Source organism: Schistocerca americana, chromosome 6 (assembly GCF_021461395.2).
Source record: "Schistocerca americana isolate TAMUIC-IGC-003095 chromosome 6, iqSchAmer2.1, whole genome shotgun sequence".
Classification (NCBI taxonomy): domain Eukaryota; kingdom Metazoa; phylum Arthropoda; class Insecta; order Orthoptera; family Acrididae; genus Schistocerca; species Schistocerca americana.
The window spans coordinates 205,493,308-205,511,096 of record NC_060124.1 but is presented as its reverse complement, the minus strand read 5'-3'; the positions used below and the strand labels follow the sequence as shown (position 1 = coordinate 205,511,096).

At 40.9% G+C, this 17,789-nt stretch overlaps 1 protein-coding gene and 1 non-coding gene across 2 annotated transcripts in view; both read right to left on the bottom strand.

The window, feature by feature from the left end:
• Positions 1–12,042: 12,042 nt before the first annotated feature.
• Positions 12,043–17,789, bottom strand: part of LOC124620051 — a 395,729-nt gene continuing 389,982 nt past the window's right edge. Inside the window, exon 7 of the mRNA XM_047146718.1 lies at positions 12,043–12,197. Within this exon, the coding sequence (XP_047002674.1) occupies positions 12,043–12,197 (155 nt within the window). The remainder of the gene's footprint in view (positions 12,198–17,789) is intronic.
• Positions 14,757–14,830, bottom strand: Trnat-ugu. Its single transcript has one exon. It is a non-coding gene; the product is annotated as a tRNA-Thr (tRNA).

Sequence of the window (17,789 nt, the reverse complement as noted above, 5' to 3'; positions counted from 1 at the left end):
TGTTGATGGACTACATTTTCTAAGGACTCTCCCAATGAATCTGGTACCCGCCTTACCAACAATTAATTTTATATGATCATTCCACTTCAAATCGTTCCGCACGCATACTCCCAGATATTTTACAGAAGTAACTGCTACCAGTGTTTGTTCCGCTATCATATAATCATACAATAAAGGATCCTTCTTTCTATGTATTCGCAATACATTACATTTGTCTATGTTAAGGGTCAGTTGCCACTCCCCGCACCAAGTGCCTATCCGCTGCAGATCTTCCTGCATTTCGCTACAATTTTCTAATGCTGCAACTTCTCTGTATACTACAGCATCATCCGCGAAAAGCCGCATGGAACTTCCGACACTATCTACTAGGTCATTTATATATATTGTGAAATATATATACCTGGGCTGACAGTGATCTCCTTCAATTTTTCGATAAAGTGCATAGAATTTTTAATGTGATAATCAGTTTTACCAACGTGCGGTAGAAAGGAGGTGAGATGTCTAGCCAACTCTTGAGTAAGCGATCCAATAGCACTCACTAACGGACATTAGGCTTATGTATCTTCGGTAGCCCATATAATCTAGGAGGTTAAGCCTCCCTTTTGCTTCCCGTGAAAGCCTACACGTTACGATTAGACAATAATAGATTGATTACCGTAAACCAGGTACACCTCGACCGCCATGACTACTTTGTTTTACAGCTCTCTGCTGCTGACTCTTAGCTGGGTGTTTAGTATATGCTGTTTGGTGGTAAAGTTCCATCAATATACGCCAAATGGCACCATGTAATATCTGTTTTCTTGCGCAACAACTAGCGAACCCGTTGCGACTTACATACGAAAAGTGTTTTAAAATCTGATTGTGCAAAACCCACCGATATCATTTAAGCTGCGAAGCGATCGGCGTTATCAACTATATCATATATAATAAGTTTGTTGATGTGGTCTTCCTCAGCAGCAAGAACAGAAATATTCTTTGTTTTTAAAATTCAGTCTTAATCACACCACATACGTTACAAGAACATAGGTGACCGGTTTCGGTCATATCACATGACCATCATCAGACCCATGGCATTCTTCGAAGATGGTAGGTGGAGCACTCTTATCAGCTGCTGTGATGTCAACTGGTCTATTAAAACAGAAATATTCGTTTTGCAAATAAAAACTGCTGCTTTAAGGAATCTTCAGTGGAATCTAGAGTGACACAGTTTCGGTTCGATATGCGATATTTGTAGATCGTAAAACAGTTCACATCTTGTTTTTTTACGTAACTAAATCATTACTTACAGTTCTTTGCGATTTTGCCTGCCATTTGTTTTCTGTCTCATCTGGTCACTTGCTGGAAGTCGCCTTGTAACTTCACTTACGGAACATAAGCCCGTATGTTACGAACTTTTTTCTTCACAATTTTTGTATTCTTTGCGCCGTTTGCTGCGGAGAACTATTAGTCTTCTATCACTGTTACAAAAAACTTTGATTTAAACTATTGTGTGTTCACTTTACATCTATTCCTGTTTGACTTGTTTACATACATGTTGCCAGCCTAACGAAGTATATGCTGAAAACTGACGTCTGTTCATTTCTGTTCTCTTTATTTCTCTCACACACACCCATACTATTTATTTAGCACCCAGTTTATCATATTCATGATATTGGAGTCGTCAAAGTACAAAAAGTATAAAATTGTACATATTTACGTTCATATACAAAATAAAGTCACATATAACCAGTAATACTTCATCAAGGCTAGATGTTTCTTTATTGACACATTTTCATGACTGTAGCAACAAACCGTTTTCTACTCAATGTGACATAAGAAGAGAAAATTCTGTACAAATACTGAGAGAAAATAGTCATATTGCTGAAAAGTTACTGAAAAATTGTGGTCGGTTTTACGAAAGTATTAAATATTGTGATTAAATAGGCATAATAACATGTAGAATTTCATAACCACATGTATGGCACAAAAGATAGGTACTTAATTAGACACAATAGTACATTAGTGAAACGAGTTTAGTTTTACCTAGGAATCCTTTGATAATTATGAATTTTGTTTAGAGAGATTATGAGTCAGAACCAAGAGATTTAAGCAACATTCCAGAAATTCATTAATACCATAGAAGCTGTTGTCTGTTAGTAGATTATAGCTTTTTAAATGTATTAATGTTTGGTACTCTTTTTATGTTATCTGACAATGCACTGTATATTTTTGGTTGTGAACTACACTGTCCTGATATATCGATTCTCTGTGTACATCCCTATTCCTTGTTTGATAATTGTAAATCTCGCTGTTCAAAGTTGTAAACTCACTATGGCTCTTCATGGAGCCTGTACTTGCAAATATAATATAGATGGTAGGGTCACGATTCTTTAAACATACCTCTACATGATTCTCAGTAAGCAACATTCTTCATTAATCTCACAGCTTTCTTTTGAAGGTCAAAAGACTGCTTTGTAAGAGAGGTATTTCCCCTATTGATATGTAACAGCACTTGCTTAATCTTTTGTGAAGCATTGCTACATTTTTTTCCTGTCTCAGATGTTCATCCACCCATAACCCTACAAAAATTATGAGATTCTTTTGCTGAATTTGGCTATTTCCTAATGTAAATGTTACATTGGTTCTATTATTGTTCCCTATATTGTTGAACTTAATACATACAGTTTTCTTTTGATTAACAATTACACAGTTATCTTTAAAACGTTTTTCCGCCTCTTCTACCGTTTTGTCAGTTTTTTGCTGCAACACAATCATTCTTTCCCTTTATAAAGAAGCTGGTATCATCAGCAGATAGTATAGCATCAGCTGTTGAAAACTATTGTAGTAGATCATTAATAAAAACCAAGAACAGCTAGGTGCCCAGTACCGAGCACTGGGGTACCCCATAAGTAACTTTTTTGCGTTCAGAACGGTATACATTACCATCCCGAAAAAATTGCACTCTTTGTTTCCTATAAGATAAGTGTGACTTGAACCACTCATAGCAATCATCACAGACACGACAGTTGTAAAGTTTTAAAAGTAGTAGATTATGATTTGTAAGATCAAAAGCTTTGGAAAGGTCCAAAAACAACCAACAAATTAGTTCTTTGTCCTCTACAGCTTTTTAAACAGAGTTTTAGGAAATTGAAGAGAGTAGTCTTTGTTCATTGCCTTTTCTATAGCCATTATGTGCTTTTACAAGAACTTTGTTTTTATTTAGGAAGTCTAAAATCCTTCATACATTATTCTTTCAATTATTTTTTAAAATACAGACACTAATAATAATGATCTAAACTTCCTAATGTCAAACTTGTCACCATTTTTATAAACTGATATTAGTTTTAACAGCTCTCTCCCTCTCTTTGTGTGTGTGTGTGTGTGTGTGTGTGTGTGTGTGTGTGTGTGTGTTCAGGAAGAACTATAGAAAACTGATTATGAATATAATAACTGTTAGAGAATAATTGAAAGTTTTGGTGTTACGCTGATTTGGATTTTCTTTTTAAATGTTTTGTGGAGAGGTTCACGGACGAGTCAGTTGAGTGTTACTTTATTAGTTTATCTATTGATGTAAGCAGTGAGTTGTTCGTCGTTTGTACTTTTCTTTTCTGCTTTGGTTTTTTTGTTTGTGGTAATTTTCTTGCAGGATTAGGAGGTGTTTTTGTTGTTGATTCTAATTATTTTCGAGTCGTCTCCTCTAGACGCTGGTTTATCGTTGTATTCTCTTGGGTCTTCTGCAGATGCGGAGTGGTCTATCCGATACATGCATAAGACAAACAGATAGAACATTTGTCGTAGGGTACAAAGAACACACGGAAACCTGGAAGTATGGCACAAACAACTACACATTTGCAGTAGACCCAAGAGAACACAATCACAAACCAGCCTCTAGAGAAGAAGGCGTGAAAATAATTATAATTAACAATAAAAAAACACCTCCCTACCCAGCAAGAGAATTACTACACACAAAAACCAAAGCAGAAAAGAAAACCCTGTTACATGATCAAGTACACATCACTGACAACTACTGCTTGCATTACCAGGTAAAATAATAGAGTAACACTCCGACAGAGGATAATAATAATAATAATAATAATAATACCCAACGCCTTTCCACTCTCTCGACCATGAACCCCTCCACAAGAAGACATTTAAAACAAAAACTCGAATCATCTGAACACCAAAACATCCAATCACTCTCTAACAGCTATTACATTCATATTCAACTTTCTGTAGCTCGCCCTGAATAACCACCGACACACCAATCCCCTCCGCAACCCACCTATTCACCCCCCACCCCCCTCCCCCACCCATGACCAAACAGGGTCACACTAGTAAACACACAATAGTTACGGAATTAAATCACACTTTTCGGTAAAATATCTGCAACTACTGACAGAAGACTAACAGTGCTCCACAGAGTTAGCGCAACGAGTACGAGAATTGTGACGAAAAAAGTTTCGTAACATGAAAACATGCTTATATTTCGTAAGTGAAGTTATATTGCCACCTCCAGCTTGTGACTCAGGTAAAAATAAAAAGTGAACTGTTTTATAATCCACAAATATAGCATATCTAAACAAAACTGCATGATTCTAGATGTCACTGAAGATGCCTTAAAGTAAAAGCTGAAACATGTCTGAAAAAATAAAATACATTGAAACAAGAAAATGCGGTTTTTATTCCCAAACGAATATATCGTGTATGTTACAGGATGGCAACATAGTGAAAGAACTGGAAGCGAGGTGTAGCAAAGCTAATGCAGTGAGCGCTCAGCTCCGATCTACTCTCTTCTGCAAGAAGGAAATCAGTACCAAGACTAAGTTATCTGTGCACCGTTCAATCTTTCGACCAACTTTGTTGTATGGGAGCGAAAGCTGGGTGGATTCAGATTACCTTATCAACATGGTTGAGGTTACAGATATGAAAGTAGCTAGGATGATTGCAGGTACTAGTAGATGGGAACAATGGCAGGAGGGTGTCCACAATGAGGAAATCAAAGAAAAACTGGGAATGAACTCTATAGATGTAGCACTCTATAGATGTAGCAGTCAGGGCGAACAGGCTTAGATGGTGGGGTCATGTTACACCCATGGGAGAAGCAAGGTTACCCAAGAGACTCATGGGTTCAGCAGTAGAGGGTAGGAGGAGTCGGGGCAGACCAAGGAGAAGGTACCTGGATTCGGTTAAGAATGATTTTGAAGTAATAGGTTTAACATCAGAAGAGGCACCAATGTTAGCACTGAATACGGGATCGTGGAGGAATTTTATAAGGGGGCTATGTTGCAGACTGAACGCTGAAAGGCATAATCAGTCTTAAATCATGATGATGATGATGATGTTACTCAATCAATTTTCAAAACAGACCACTGATTATCTTTTTTGTTGATACGTATACATCTGCCACTATGTTACGATTTCTGAGGTCATGTGCTTGATTTCTCTGTTTCGGGGACACTTTGACCATTGGTGATTGTTACCATACGATAGCTGACATACAAATTATTAAACAGTGTTAATGATAGTGATAATGTGGAGCTAAGGAAAACATCCATTAACCATCGGTAAATAGAGGTAGGCTCATTTGTAACTGTTAATGTGTCTACAACTCAGAAAAACAAATTTCAATCATGCTCAAATTGCAAACTGTTGTGGTTCTGGCAATGATTCAGGTGTAACATATAACGTCAAATGCATCCGCAAACAAGTTTGTTTGGCCACAAGTTCCAGATATTGTCTCGATAAATGACGAACAGATAACTTTAATTCTAACTGCAAAGGATGTTACGAAACGAGGATATAGGTCACATAGGGATGAAACTGAAGGTAGTATGCTGACCTAAATTTGGAGCTATGTGTTTACTACTCCATCCCATACCTTCCATTGTATTTGTAATTTTTATGATCAGTGTATTTATTTCTGGGTGTTCAAAGTTTCATTGTGTTCTTAAAATCTTGAACACAAATGGAATGGGAGCTCACATTTGTGGTAGAGCTGTAGGCCCATTAGTGCATCCCCACAGCCATGCTAACTTTGATCACCTATATTTTTTCCATTATTGCCTTCGCATTTTAGAAAATGTGTTGTACAAGCTAGTATGTAATATAAATATTACGTAAGTTATAAAGTAGTCATGATGATCACATATGAATTTGAAAATCTGTCAAATATAGCCAGTTTATGGCAAGTAACTTTTTTATGCTGTGTCAGTTAAAGCTAGGACTTCGGAATATTTATGTAGCTTTAAGGAGACCAGCGGTATATACACTGGTAAAGTCACGATCTCTTTAATAAAAACATTAGAGTAAAGCATATTTACATCCGTAAGTCCAAATATTTTGATGAATTGTATAAAGAGTGGCTACTGAGGTATTCTTTTACTTTGTTTAGGAATATTTGGGGATTTTCAGTTTCTTTCCTGATGTCTATTGGCAACGTGTTATAGCCTTTCCTTTCTGAACTGTAGAAAGGGATGCATATTTCCATGAGTCACGTCTTCTGACTGGCTGAGAACCACAACGTATTCCTCTCCTGTGGCAAACTCTTCATCTCAGAGTAGCACTTGCGCTCTACGTCCTCAATTATTTGTTGTTTCTATTAGAATCTCTGTCTTCCCGCCGGCCGGGGTGGCCGAGCGGTTCTAGGCGCTACAGCCTAGGTTAGTTAGGTTTAAGTAGTTCTAAGTTCTAGGGGACTGATGACCTCAGAAGTTAAGTCCCATAGTGCTCAGAGCCATTTGAACCAATCTGTCTTCCCCTTTCCATACGTCCCTTCCGTTTTCCGATTCTGCTGGGGACTTCCTCATTCCTCACCTTATCAGTCCACCTGATTTTCAACATTCTTCTGTAGCAACACATCTCAGACGCTTGGATTCTGTTCTCTTCCGGTTTTCCGGCTGTACGTAATTCACTATCATACAATGCTATGCTCCAACGTACATTCTCAGAAATTTCTTCCTCAAATTAAGTACAATGTTTGATATCTGTGGACTTCTCTCGGCTAGGAATGCCCGCACTGTCCTAATGGATACATTCGTCGTACGCGCCACATTGATATCTGGGGGTATATTACTCAGTGCTGCTTGTCTGTTAGCATCGACAACTCTACGCAAACTGCTCTGCTCTCGGTGTTAAGTGAAAGCTGTTGGCCACTGCATTGTCCTTGGTGAGAGGTCATGCCTGAAATTTGGTATTCTCAGCACATCCCTGACACGATGGATTTCAGAATACTGAATTCCTCAATGATTTCCGAAATTTATGTCCCGTGCGTCCAGCTCAAACCTCCGCTTTTAAAGTCTTAAATCCCGTCGTGCGGCCCTATCACGTCGGAAATCTTTTCACTTGAATTACCTGAGTACAAATGATACATTCGCCGACACACGACGACATGTTGAAACGTCCCCTTAGAAAAATTAACGATTTACTGTGCTGATAAACCTCTTACGTTATTTGCTTTTCAAACAGCTGAGCAGAACTGAACGTACTCAGACATTTCGCTCTTTACCTATTCTGATCAACACTAAGCTGACACACAATATTTTTAGCGCAACGCAATCTGACTTTGAAAAATCCCTACCAAAGAATGGCCCTGACTAACAATAACCTATACCGTTCATGAATCACTTACCTCACAAAAATCTTCGTTACTCGAACTACCGCAATACAGCGAGCGCCACTACTGCCAGGTAAATAAAAGATTCTAACTACTGAAGGCACTAACTACTGATAGGCATAGTTAGCAAATGAAAGATTTTGATAGAGGACAAACAATGTATTTACCTTAATAGTGTTCAAAAGTCATTATATATACATCAGTTCATGACATCCAGTCTTACAAATTTACTGTCTCTGATGGACACACGTACGCTCTCAAAATTCCGCCATCTCTCTCCCCACATCCACCACTGCTGGCGGCTCACCTCCAACTGCGCAACGCTACGCGCTGTTAACAGCCAACTGCCCAACACTACAATGGCGAATTCCAACAATGCCACCCAGCCACAGACTACATACAGCACAGCCAGTGATTTTCACACAGAGCGCTACGTGGCGGTGGCGTTACCAATATAAGAACCTAAACAGTTTACTTACATTGTATATGTCGCTATCCCATGATTATTTTCTTCAGAGTTCAGTGTTATTAACCACAAACAGCGTTAGGGGGTGTTAGTATTGGCACTGTTGCGGCATGAGCTCCGGGCAGGCCTTCGCAACCAGCCAAGGCACATGCGGTTCAACCACCAAGGCAATTCTTCAGCTGGGTCCTGGCGTAGCACCCTGCAATGCGGCGTTCTGCCGCCAGTGGTTGACTTGTTTGCTGCATTCTGTAGCACAGTGCGGCGTTCCCAGAGGTTACCAGAGAGAGTGTCATACTCCCATCTCAATGAGCAGCAGTATTCGTTCAGCGGCGTGCATTCGACTGACGAGTTACCCGTTGCAGTCATCGGTCGAATACGTGGCAAAGCTGCTCCAGACTCATCGAGGAGTGTCGACAACTAGTCGAGATCGCTGATCTACAAGCCGTCAGCTAGTCCTCATGGTGTCGAGCTTTGAACTGGATCTGCTGAGGTGGAGCTAACAAGTACCTTGTGAGGGACCACTATCGTTCATTGATAAAATTATCTTTTTTCTTTTTTGTGCTGAAAAGATAGATTTCATATTAGGGTTTTCTCTTTTATTTCATGAAAATGCATGGTAAAGGCCGAACGTCGACATTAAAAAAAAAGGACATGTCGGTGAAGCGTTGTGCTGGCAAAGTTGGTAACTGCGAGAGTAGACTGGGTCGACGGAAAGTTGCCCTTAGCTGACAGATTGCAATAGTTGACTCGCAATGTTAACCCTTTGAGCCCCAGTGATTTCTACCTGAAATCATCATTTTATTCATTTTTTAAGTACCAGTGACTCTTGTATGAAATCACTGGTGCTATTGGAAGACAGAGACATGTGCTGGTACACTGAGGTGCTTCTATGTAGTGCTTTAGCAGCAGTCGGTAAGGAGATGGTGCTACGTGGCTGCAGGAGATTCTGACGTGCTTTTTTTTTTTTTTTTTTTTTTTATAGTGGCCTTACTGAGGAGATCGTTGACAGTGAAAGTAAGTATACCTAATTTATTGTAACGTAAATTTGAGTTGTTATTACTGCTTTTATCAATATTGTTGAAATGAAACCAATGGGACAGTATGTAGTTGTGATAAAAATTTATTAAATTTAAGCCCGTATTTGTTTGTTATTTAGGACTATAATTTGTTTTAGGGGTTATGAGTTAATGGAATTTTTGAAATGTGGAATTTTGTCTAGGAAAAATGCGGAATTGCTTTCAACCATATAACATGAAATGATGCGTGCTTGAAAACTGTATGTCCCAGTGGTTCCAAAATGAAATACATACATAAAACAACTGATTGTTCAACTTTTGTCAATTTTATCTTATATTCGCTGCTTACTATAATCATAAACAACAATATTGGAAAAAAGTTACATTTGTATTCGAAAGTGTATCCATCTCTTTAAAACTGATTATTAATTTTTTGCCAATTTCTTCTTTTATTCGCTGCCTACTATGATAATAAAAATTATTTATGAGAAAAATAATATAATTACATATTTTTTACATTGTTGGGACTTGGAGGCTTAAGCAGCGATATAAATTACAAGACATACTATTATAAAGGTAGTTGTCACGACATCACAAACTTGAAGTCGATGTTCATCATGTCAGTTGTCCCAAACACTAGCTTCTGGTGGAAGCGTTTTAAATAAAAAAAACCAGCTTGCTTGATTTATGGGCGTGCTAACAGTTCTGATTATGGTCTACAGTGTAAAAGAATCACATTTCATTCGTAACTGGACTCGTTCATGTGATATTTGGTTTTCTACACACGAGTTTTCGTTGTTTTATTTCTGTCATTATAGATTTTCTACCAGTCCAACTCTAAAACCCCCTGAAAGAACGATTTGAAAAGGGAAGTTTGGAAATTCACCAAATATAGTAAAATATGCTCTCAGTATTTTCGGGAAGAGGAGTTAGAGTGCACATTATTTTCATCAGTCTGTATTAAAGAAAATGCTGGCTGGCGAAGGCAGCGTTGTCGCATTACATACTTTTCTCGTTTGTTCGAAACTTATAACAAAAATAAAGTTACATGTAACTAGGCTAAATGCATCTTATGTCGTATTACTAGATAAAATATGCATTTATGACCAGAAAAATATTTGAAAATATCTTTTTGACACTGTACCATTTACTACTTAAAATAACTTTTGCATACACATGACAGAAATTAACAACGATTAGAAAACGGAAAAAGTAACTTCTAATGTTTTGGGCTTCGAATATGGCGGAGCGTAGAGCCTTCTGCCCTTATTATACCTCCATGTATTGAAAGGGCATCCAATATGGCACCCAATAGCTTCGGTGATCGTCATTACGTGAAAAGAAAAAAAGACTTTGTATGTAAAATAATAATTGATTTGGGAGACTTAGCCGTTTTGTTATGTAGGAAGAATAATTTACTGTTTAATGTAAAAGAGAAAAAATGTCTGATTTTGTCTTTGCCTTTCTCTGTATTGAAGAATAAAAGATATACGTCAATGTTGTTGTTATTATTTCTCAAAGAGTATACAATACGTAACTTAACTTTGTTGTTTTCTGCTAAGCAGAGATTATTCCAATTTGGTAATGTTGTCCTATTATCGGAATCAATTTAGAGAGTAAGCTGAGTAGAAATTAATTTTCTGAATTTCATTTGTAGTAATATTCTCTATAGAGAAGTTAAACTAAGTCACTGTGAAGAATAACATCGTGGCAGTGCAAAGTCTTTTTTTATCTCTATCGATATTATTAACAAAAACAAGAAAAAAGTCAACCCTTTCCACATCGCACATTCGTGCCAAAAGATATATTCTAATTGCAGAAAGAATTATTTCACTAGCAAACGTGTTTCTTTTCGTGCAGCGGGATGAAGCCGCCGATGAAAAGAAATTAATACTAAGTTTTCGAGAACAGTCACAGGTCGCACTCTGTATTTTTATATTGACCGATTTTTCTCTTCAAATGAACAAGACATATACAGTTTAAATTTGGCTGACAGCATTAAAGACTGCGTTTAAAGTTGGCTGACAGGTCTAAAGATTAAACTGACTTCACTACAGTACTTAAACTTACGTTTAAAGTACAGTAGTAATATTGATTGTGACCCAACTTTAAACACAATCTATAATGCTGTCAGCCAACTTTAAACAATATATTCTGTTGATGCTCTTGCTCACTTTAAGAGCGAAACCGGTCAATTAAAAAACATAAAATGCAACTTGTGGCTGTTTTCAAAAACAGTTTTAACAGTCACTCCCCCTGCAGGCAATGCGTGCTGTAGCTGAAAATAATACTATTACTCGTATGACGCTCTGCCCTGGAGGAAAGGGACAGATATTTAAAATAATAAAAAAAGAAAGAAACCTTAGACTATCGCCTGCCAGTGAACGACTATAGTCGACCAGTTCTACAATACTAAGCTGGCACTTCCGTTTGCGAGTGTTCACAAAGGGTATCGCTGGCTGACAGCCCCCGAGGGTCCTGGGTTCGACGTAACGTAGGAGCTGTGCGCTTCTGGTGCGCCAACCCAGCGGCCTCGAATTTCTGCGCCGTCAAGCTCACAAGAAATACCTTAATGTCACTGCCCGCCGCAATTAACGCTTTCTCAGCGTACGTCATGCACTGATTTCTGGTCACGACTTACACCCGGACCACTATCGTTTGAGTACTGCATGAACGGCATCAAATAATTACAAACGTTCCTTCTAAGCAAGCATTCTTCACTGCGCACTCGCTGCAGTATTGGAGATGCGATCCCACAGCTTCCCGAAGCCCAACTCTGCAGCCAGAACCCGCCATACTGTAACATCGAAGTCAGAAGTGGCTTTACTGCAAGTAAAACTCCTATGTCTCTGAAGAGGCCTCTTCAATGTATCGGTTGTCAACTCTGGCCAACGTCGAAACTCTGAAGCCGTGCACTTCAGTTAAAAGTTGGACGTATTGGTTGTACAGAATGTGCTGTCGAGAGATCTCTAATAACGGAAGTAGATGCACTTACTTTTGATGCAGTAGGCAGCCACTAAGAACAGCACACCGACCGCCAGCGACACGGAGATCGCGATGGCCACCAGAGGCTGCGTAGTCTGCACAAGGCGCACTGGTCTCTTGAGCGAGGCGTTCGCGACCGCTGTCAACAGACACCACAGTATGAGGGTCGAGTTCCTGATAGAGCCGACGGTTGTAAAGATCAATAATGCATGACATTATACAGGCTGTTACGGTTATACGTCCAGATACTGTGATCACCGCTGTTGTTTACAGCTTCATACACAATGATAAGAACAGGTGGGATACAGGATGTTGTAGCAACTGTGGTCATTGGTAAGCTGGAAATGAGCAGAAAGCGTTAGCGAAAAACTTATCACAGTAAATAGAAGATTTACTTAACTGGTATTTCTCCAAATATATAAAGACTCATTACAGACGATGCAACAATAAATAACGGAATCCACTTATTACAATGACAACAAGGAAGTCCCTCTGTACTAAAGCACGAATGATGAAGACAGAGCCACGACTAGACTGCATCTGCATAGCAACACGGTGCTAAGTGCCTTTGGGCATAAGTGTGCTGAGTCGCTGCCACTGGCCATCCTATATTTCGGCGGCAGAGGGCGCTCGAAATACAGAGCTGTTGGGTGTGGCTCAGCGGATATGCACCATTGGGTCCGACAGATCCCGCGCGTCAAACGGAAACTTGCCATACCGTTACCGACGTAACGACGCCTGTGGCGTGATATCGATACGTGATACCACGATTGGTACCTTAATATGTACCCACTTCAGTGTGTTAGTTGTTTTTTTTTTCTCTTTGTAACAGTCTTGCTGCAAACATGTCACATAATTTGCTACGTGATGGTTTCTACACAGTCCTACCCCTCCAAGTGGACAACGCCTGCCACTATAGGCTAACTGTTCTGCGTCTGATTCGTCCACACTTCAACAGGTGACCTACCGCGCAGGTGAAAATTGTCATTAATGGCTTGCTCTTGCTATATGTGTTTGGAAATACTAACCAACCTAAAACCATACTGCGTCTAACAGCTACAATTCTTAATCTGCAAATGAAGTAAATGTTGATGTAATGTTCTTCAATACACTGTACTCAGCCAACAACAAAAATATGAGCACCTACACCCCTAACACCCTATTTGCAGGGAGTAAAATAATACCTGATGGATCAATAGATAGTAACGGCACTGGCTGCACATGTATAGATAAGTCTCGGGTGACCGGACAAAATTCAATCGGCCCCCTGCAGCATTTCTGACAAATAATGAATTAACAGCTTCGTTAGGGGCACCGAAATTTGTACTGTACTCAGCCAACAACAAAAATATGAGCACCTACACCCCTAACACCCTATTTGCAGGGAGTAAAATAATACCTGATGGATCAATAGATAGTAACGGCACTGGCTGCACATGTATAGATAAGTCTCGGGTGACCGGACAAAATTCAATCGGCCCCCTGCAGCATTTCTGACAAATAATGAATTAACAGCTTCGTTAGGGGCTCCAAAATTTGGCTGGGAAAACACTAAGCCGCTGACGGTTGATTTTATCTAATTCGCAAACATCACTGCAAGTACTGCGTACCACAGTAGGCAATGCAGCAATAACCCCGAGTGTTAGAACTCATGCAGCAGGTGGACATTCCACAATAGAAAATCACAGAAATTAAATTTATTTTGGTAAAAGACCACTGAAGCTTTCGGGGCAACGAACTGCGGGACAGGTTAGAAAATGACGCTATCATTACGGGCAGTCACCAGAGACAAAGATATTCTCATAATTACCCCCAGAGAAGTGTCATAAGGACCGCTCTTACTCTCTGTGTACAAAAACTGAGGGACAGGGTTAACACAAATCTGCGACTTTTTGCTAAGGACGTTATTGTACCCCATATCGTAAATGTAGAATGTTACGGGACGACTTAGAAATAAATTCTGTCTGGTGTGACGAATGGCAGCTTGCTCTAGTTGTGGAAAAGTGTAAAACAGATGATTAGGACAAGTAGCCCTGTAATGATGTTCGAATTCGGTATTATGGCTCTGAGCACTGTGGGACTTAACGTCTGAGATCATCAGTCGCCTAGAACTTAGAACTACTTAAACCTAACTAACCTAACGACAGCACACACACAACCATGCCCGAGGCAGGATTCGAACCTGCGACCGTAGCGGTCACGCAGTTCCAGACTGTAGCGCCTAGAAACGCTCGGCCACCTCGGCCGGCGAATGCAGTATTAATGACGTGCTCCTGGATAAAGATATTTCAAGTAAAAAACTGGGCAAAGCGTCACGAAATGGAACAAGCACGTAAGGACTGTGCTAGAGACGGCGAATGGTCGCATTCGGTCCATTAGAATAATTCTAGGACTGTGACTCATCTATAAAGGAAACTGCGTACAGAACCACTGGTACGACGTGTTCGTGAGTGTTTTGGATTCAAACCGGGTCGGCTTAAAGAAAGGCTTCGAAGTAATTCAGAGGCGTGCTGCTAGATTTGTTGTTGGTAGGCACAATCAACACGCGAATATTACGGAAATTGTGAGCTCAAATGGAAATTCATGGAGGGAAAAGTACTTTTCGCGAAACACGACTGAGACAAATGATGAGTAACTGAAACCCTCAGCTGCCGATAGGTGTTGTTGATATACCTCGATGTGGACAGCTGAAAGTGTGTGCCCCGACCGGGACTCGAACCCGGGATCTCCTGCTTACATGGCAGACGCTCTATCCATCTGAGCCACCGAGGACACAGATGAATAGCGCTACTGCAGTGACTCATCCCTTCCACGCTTCCCGTGAGACTCACATTCCCAACTGTCCACAATTCTACATATGTAATGTACCTTATAGACATTTGCCCATTCACTCAATACTCGCGCACGCTTTGGCGATTCCCGTAAGAGTTATTCCAGGGAAAAGCTGCACGGTCATCAACAGTATTCTGTTCTTTCGAGAACAGTTACTGTCTGCATATACAGGGTGATTCAAAAAGAATACCACAACTTTAAAAATGTGTATTTAATGAAAGAAACATAATATAACCTTCTCTTATACATCATTACAAAGAGTATTTAAAAAGGTTTTTTTTTCACTCAACAACAAGTTCAGAGATGTTCAATATGGCCCCCTCCAGACACTCGAGCAATATCAACCCGATACTCCAACTCGTTCCACACTCTCTGTAGCATATCAGGCGTAACAGTTTGGATAGCTGCTGTTATTTCTCGTTTCAAATCATCAATGGTGGCTGGGAGAGGTGGCCGAAACACCATATCCTTAACATACCCCCATAAGAAAAAATCGCAGGGGGTAAGATCAGGGCTTCTTGGAGGCCAGTGATGAAGTGCTCTGTCACATATAAGTGCCAATGTGGTGGCGCTCCATCCTGCTCCATCGAGCTGAGGGAACAGCCAATTCTCTAACATCTCCAGATACTGTAGTCCAGTTACAGTAGCACCTTCGAAGAAAAAGGGACCAAAAACTTTATTGGCTGAAATGGCACAGAAAACGTTCACCTTAGGAGAGTCACGTTCATACTGAGTTGTTTCCCGCGGATTCTCAGTGCCCCATATACAGACATTGTGACGGTTGACTTTCCCGTTAGTGTGGAAAGTTGCTTCATCACTAAACACAATCTTTGAAACGAAAGATTCATCTGTTTCCATTTGAGCAAGGATAAAATCACAGAAATCGATTCTTTTAATCTTATCAGCTGCAGACAGTGCTTGAACCAATTTCAGACGATAAGGTTTCATAACTAATCTTTTTCGTAGGACTCTCCATACAGTTGATTGTGGAATTTGCAGCTCTCTGCTAGCTCTGCGAGTCGATTTTCCTGGGCTGCGAACAAATGCTTGCTGGATGCGTGCTACATTTTCATCACTCGTTCTCGGCCGTCCAGAACTTTTCCCTTTGCACAAACACCCATTCTCTGTAAACTGTTTATACCAACGTTTAATACACCACCTATCAGGAGGTTTAACACCATACTTCGTTCGAAATGCACGCTGAACAACTGTCGTCGATTCACTTCTGCCGTACTCAATAACACAAAAAGCTTTCTGTTGTGCGGTCGCCATCTTAGCATCAATGACGCTGACGCCTAGTCAACAGCGCCTCAAGCGAACAAATGTACAACTTAATTCGCCGACAGATAGTGCTTAGCTCTGCCTTTTGTCGTTGCAGAGTTTTAAATTCCTAAAGTTGTGGTATTCTTTTTGAATCACCCTGTATAACGACTGAGACAGTTTAGAGAACCGGGATTTGCGGCTAATTGCAGGTCGATACTACTGCCATCAAATGTATCTCTCACGACGATCTCGAAGACAAGATAAGGGAACTCAGGACTCGTATGGGAGCATAGAGACAGTCGGTTTTCGTTAGCTCCATTTCTGAATGAAACAGGAAATGGGATTACCAGCAGCCATACAAGGTAGTCTCCGTCGTGTACCTGATGGTGGGTTGCGGCGTATGTATTTAGACGTACACGGCCCAGTCACATTAATACGACCACGGCCTATGTTCGACCCAACGTGTAGTAACCATTCACAGACGGCAGGTGACAACGTCAGCATTGAAGGGTATATGAAGCTTGTATGGAGCACGCGGAACACACTGCAGTCGTCGTCCTAATGCAGAAATACAGCGATTTAGCTGACGTCCAATGGGGTATGACACTGGCTTTCGGCGCAAGGGTGGGAGCTTTCCCGAAACTGCTAACTTTATAAGCAGTTCACGTGTCGCCGTGGTTAAAGCAGACCGTGCATGCCGAAACGGCGCTATCCAGAGCCGGCGCCGGGGTAACTGTGATGCTCCACGGGCCATAGGTGACAGGGGTGAACGACGCTGCGATGTGTATGGGCGAACAGACGTGCAACCGTTGAACAGCTGAGGGCCCAGATTAACCGAGGACCTACCGACAGTGTATCCTGAATCACCGTTCAGCAAACGTTGCTGCATATGGGCCTCCGCAGCAAGCGCCTGACCCATGCACATCTACATCTACATCATACTCCACAAGCCACCTAATGGTGTGTGGCGGAGGGTACTTTCGGTACCACTATCTGATCCCTCCAACCCCGTTACATCTACATACATACTACGCAATCCACCATACGGTGCGTGGCGGAGGGTACCTCGTACCACAACTAGCATCTTCTCTCCCTGTTCCACTCCCAAACAGAACGAGCGAAAAATGACTGCCTATATGCCTCTGTACGAGCCCTAATCTCTCTTATCTCATCTTTGAGGTCTTTCCGCGAAATGTAAGTTGGCGCCGGCCGGTGTGGCCTGCGGTTCTAGGCGCTACAGTCTGGAACCGCGTGACCGCTACGGTTGCAGGTTCGAATCCTGCCTCGTGCATGGATGTGTGTGATGTCCTTAGGTTAGTTAGGTTTAAGTAGTTGTAAGTTCTAGGGGACTGATGACCACAGATGTTAAGTCCCATAGTGCTCAGAGCCATTTTTTTGTAAGTTGGCGGCAGTAAAATAGTACTGCAGTCAGCCTCAAATGCTGGTTCTCTAAATTTCCTCAGTAGCGATTCACGAAAAGAACGCCTCCTTTCCTCTGGAGACTCCCACCCGAGTTCCTGAAGCATTTCCGTAACACTCGTGTGATGATCAAACCTACCAGTAACAAATCTAGCAGCCCGCCTCTGAATTGCTTCTATGTCCTCCCTCAATCCGACCTGATAGGGATCCCAAACGC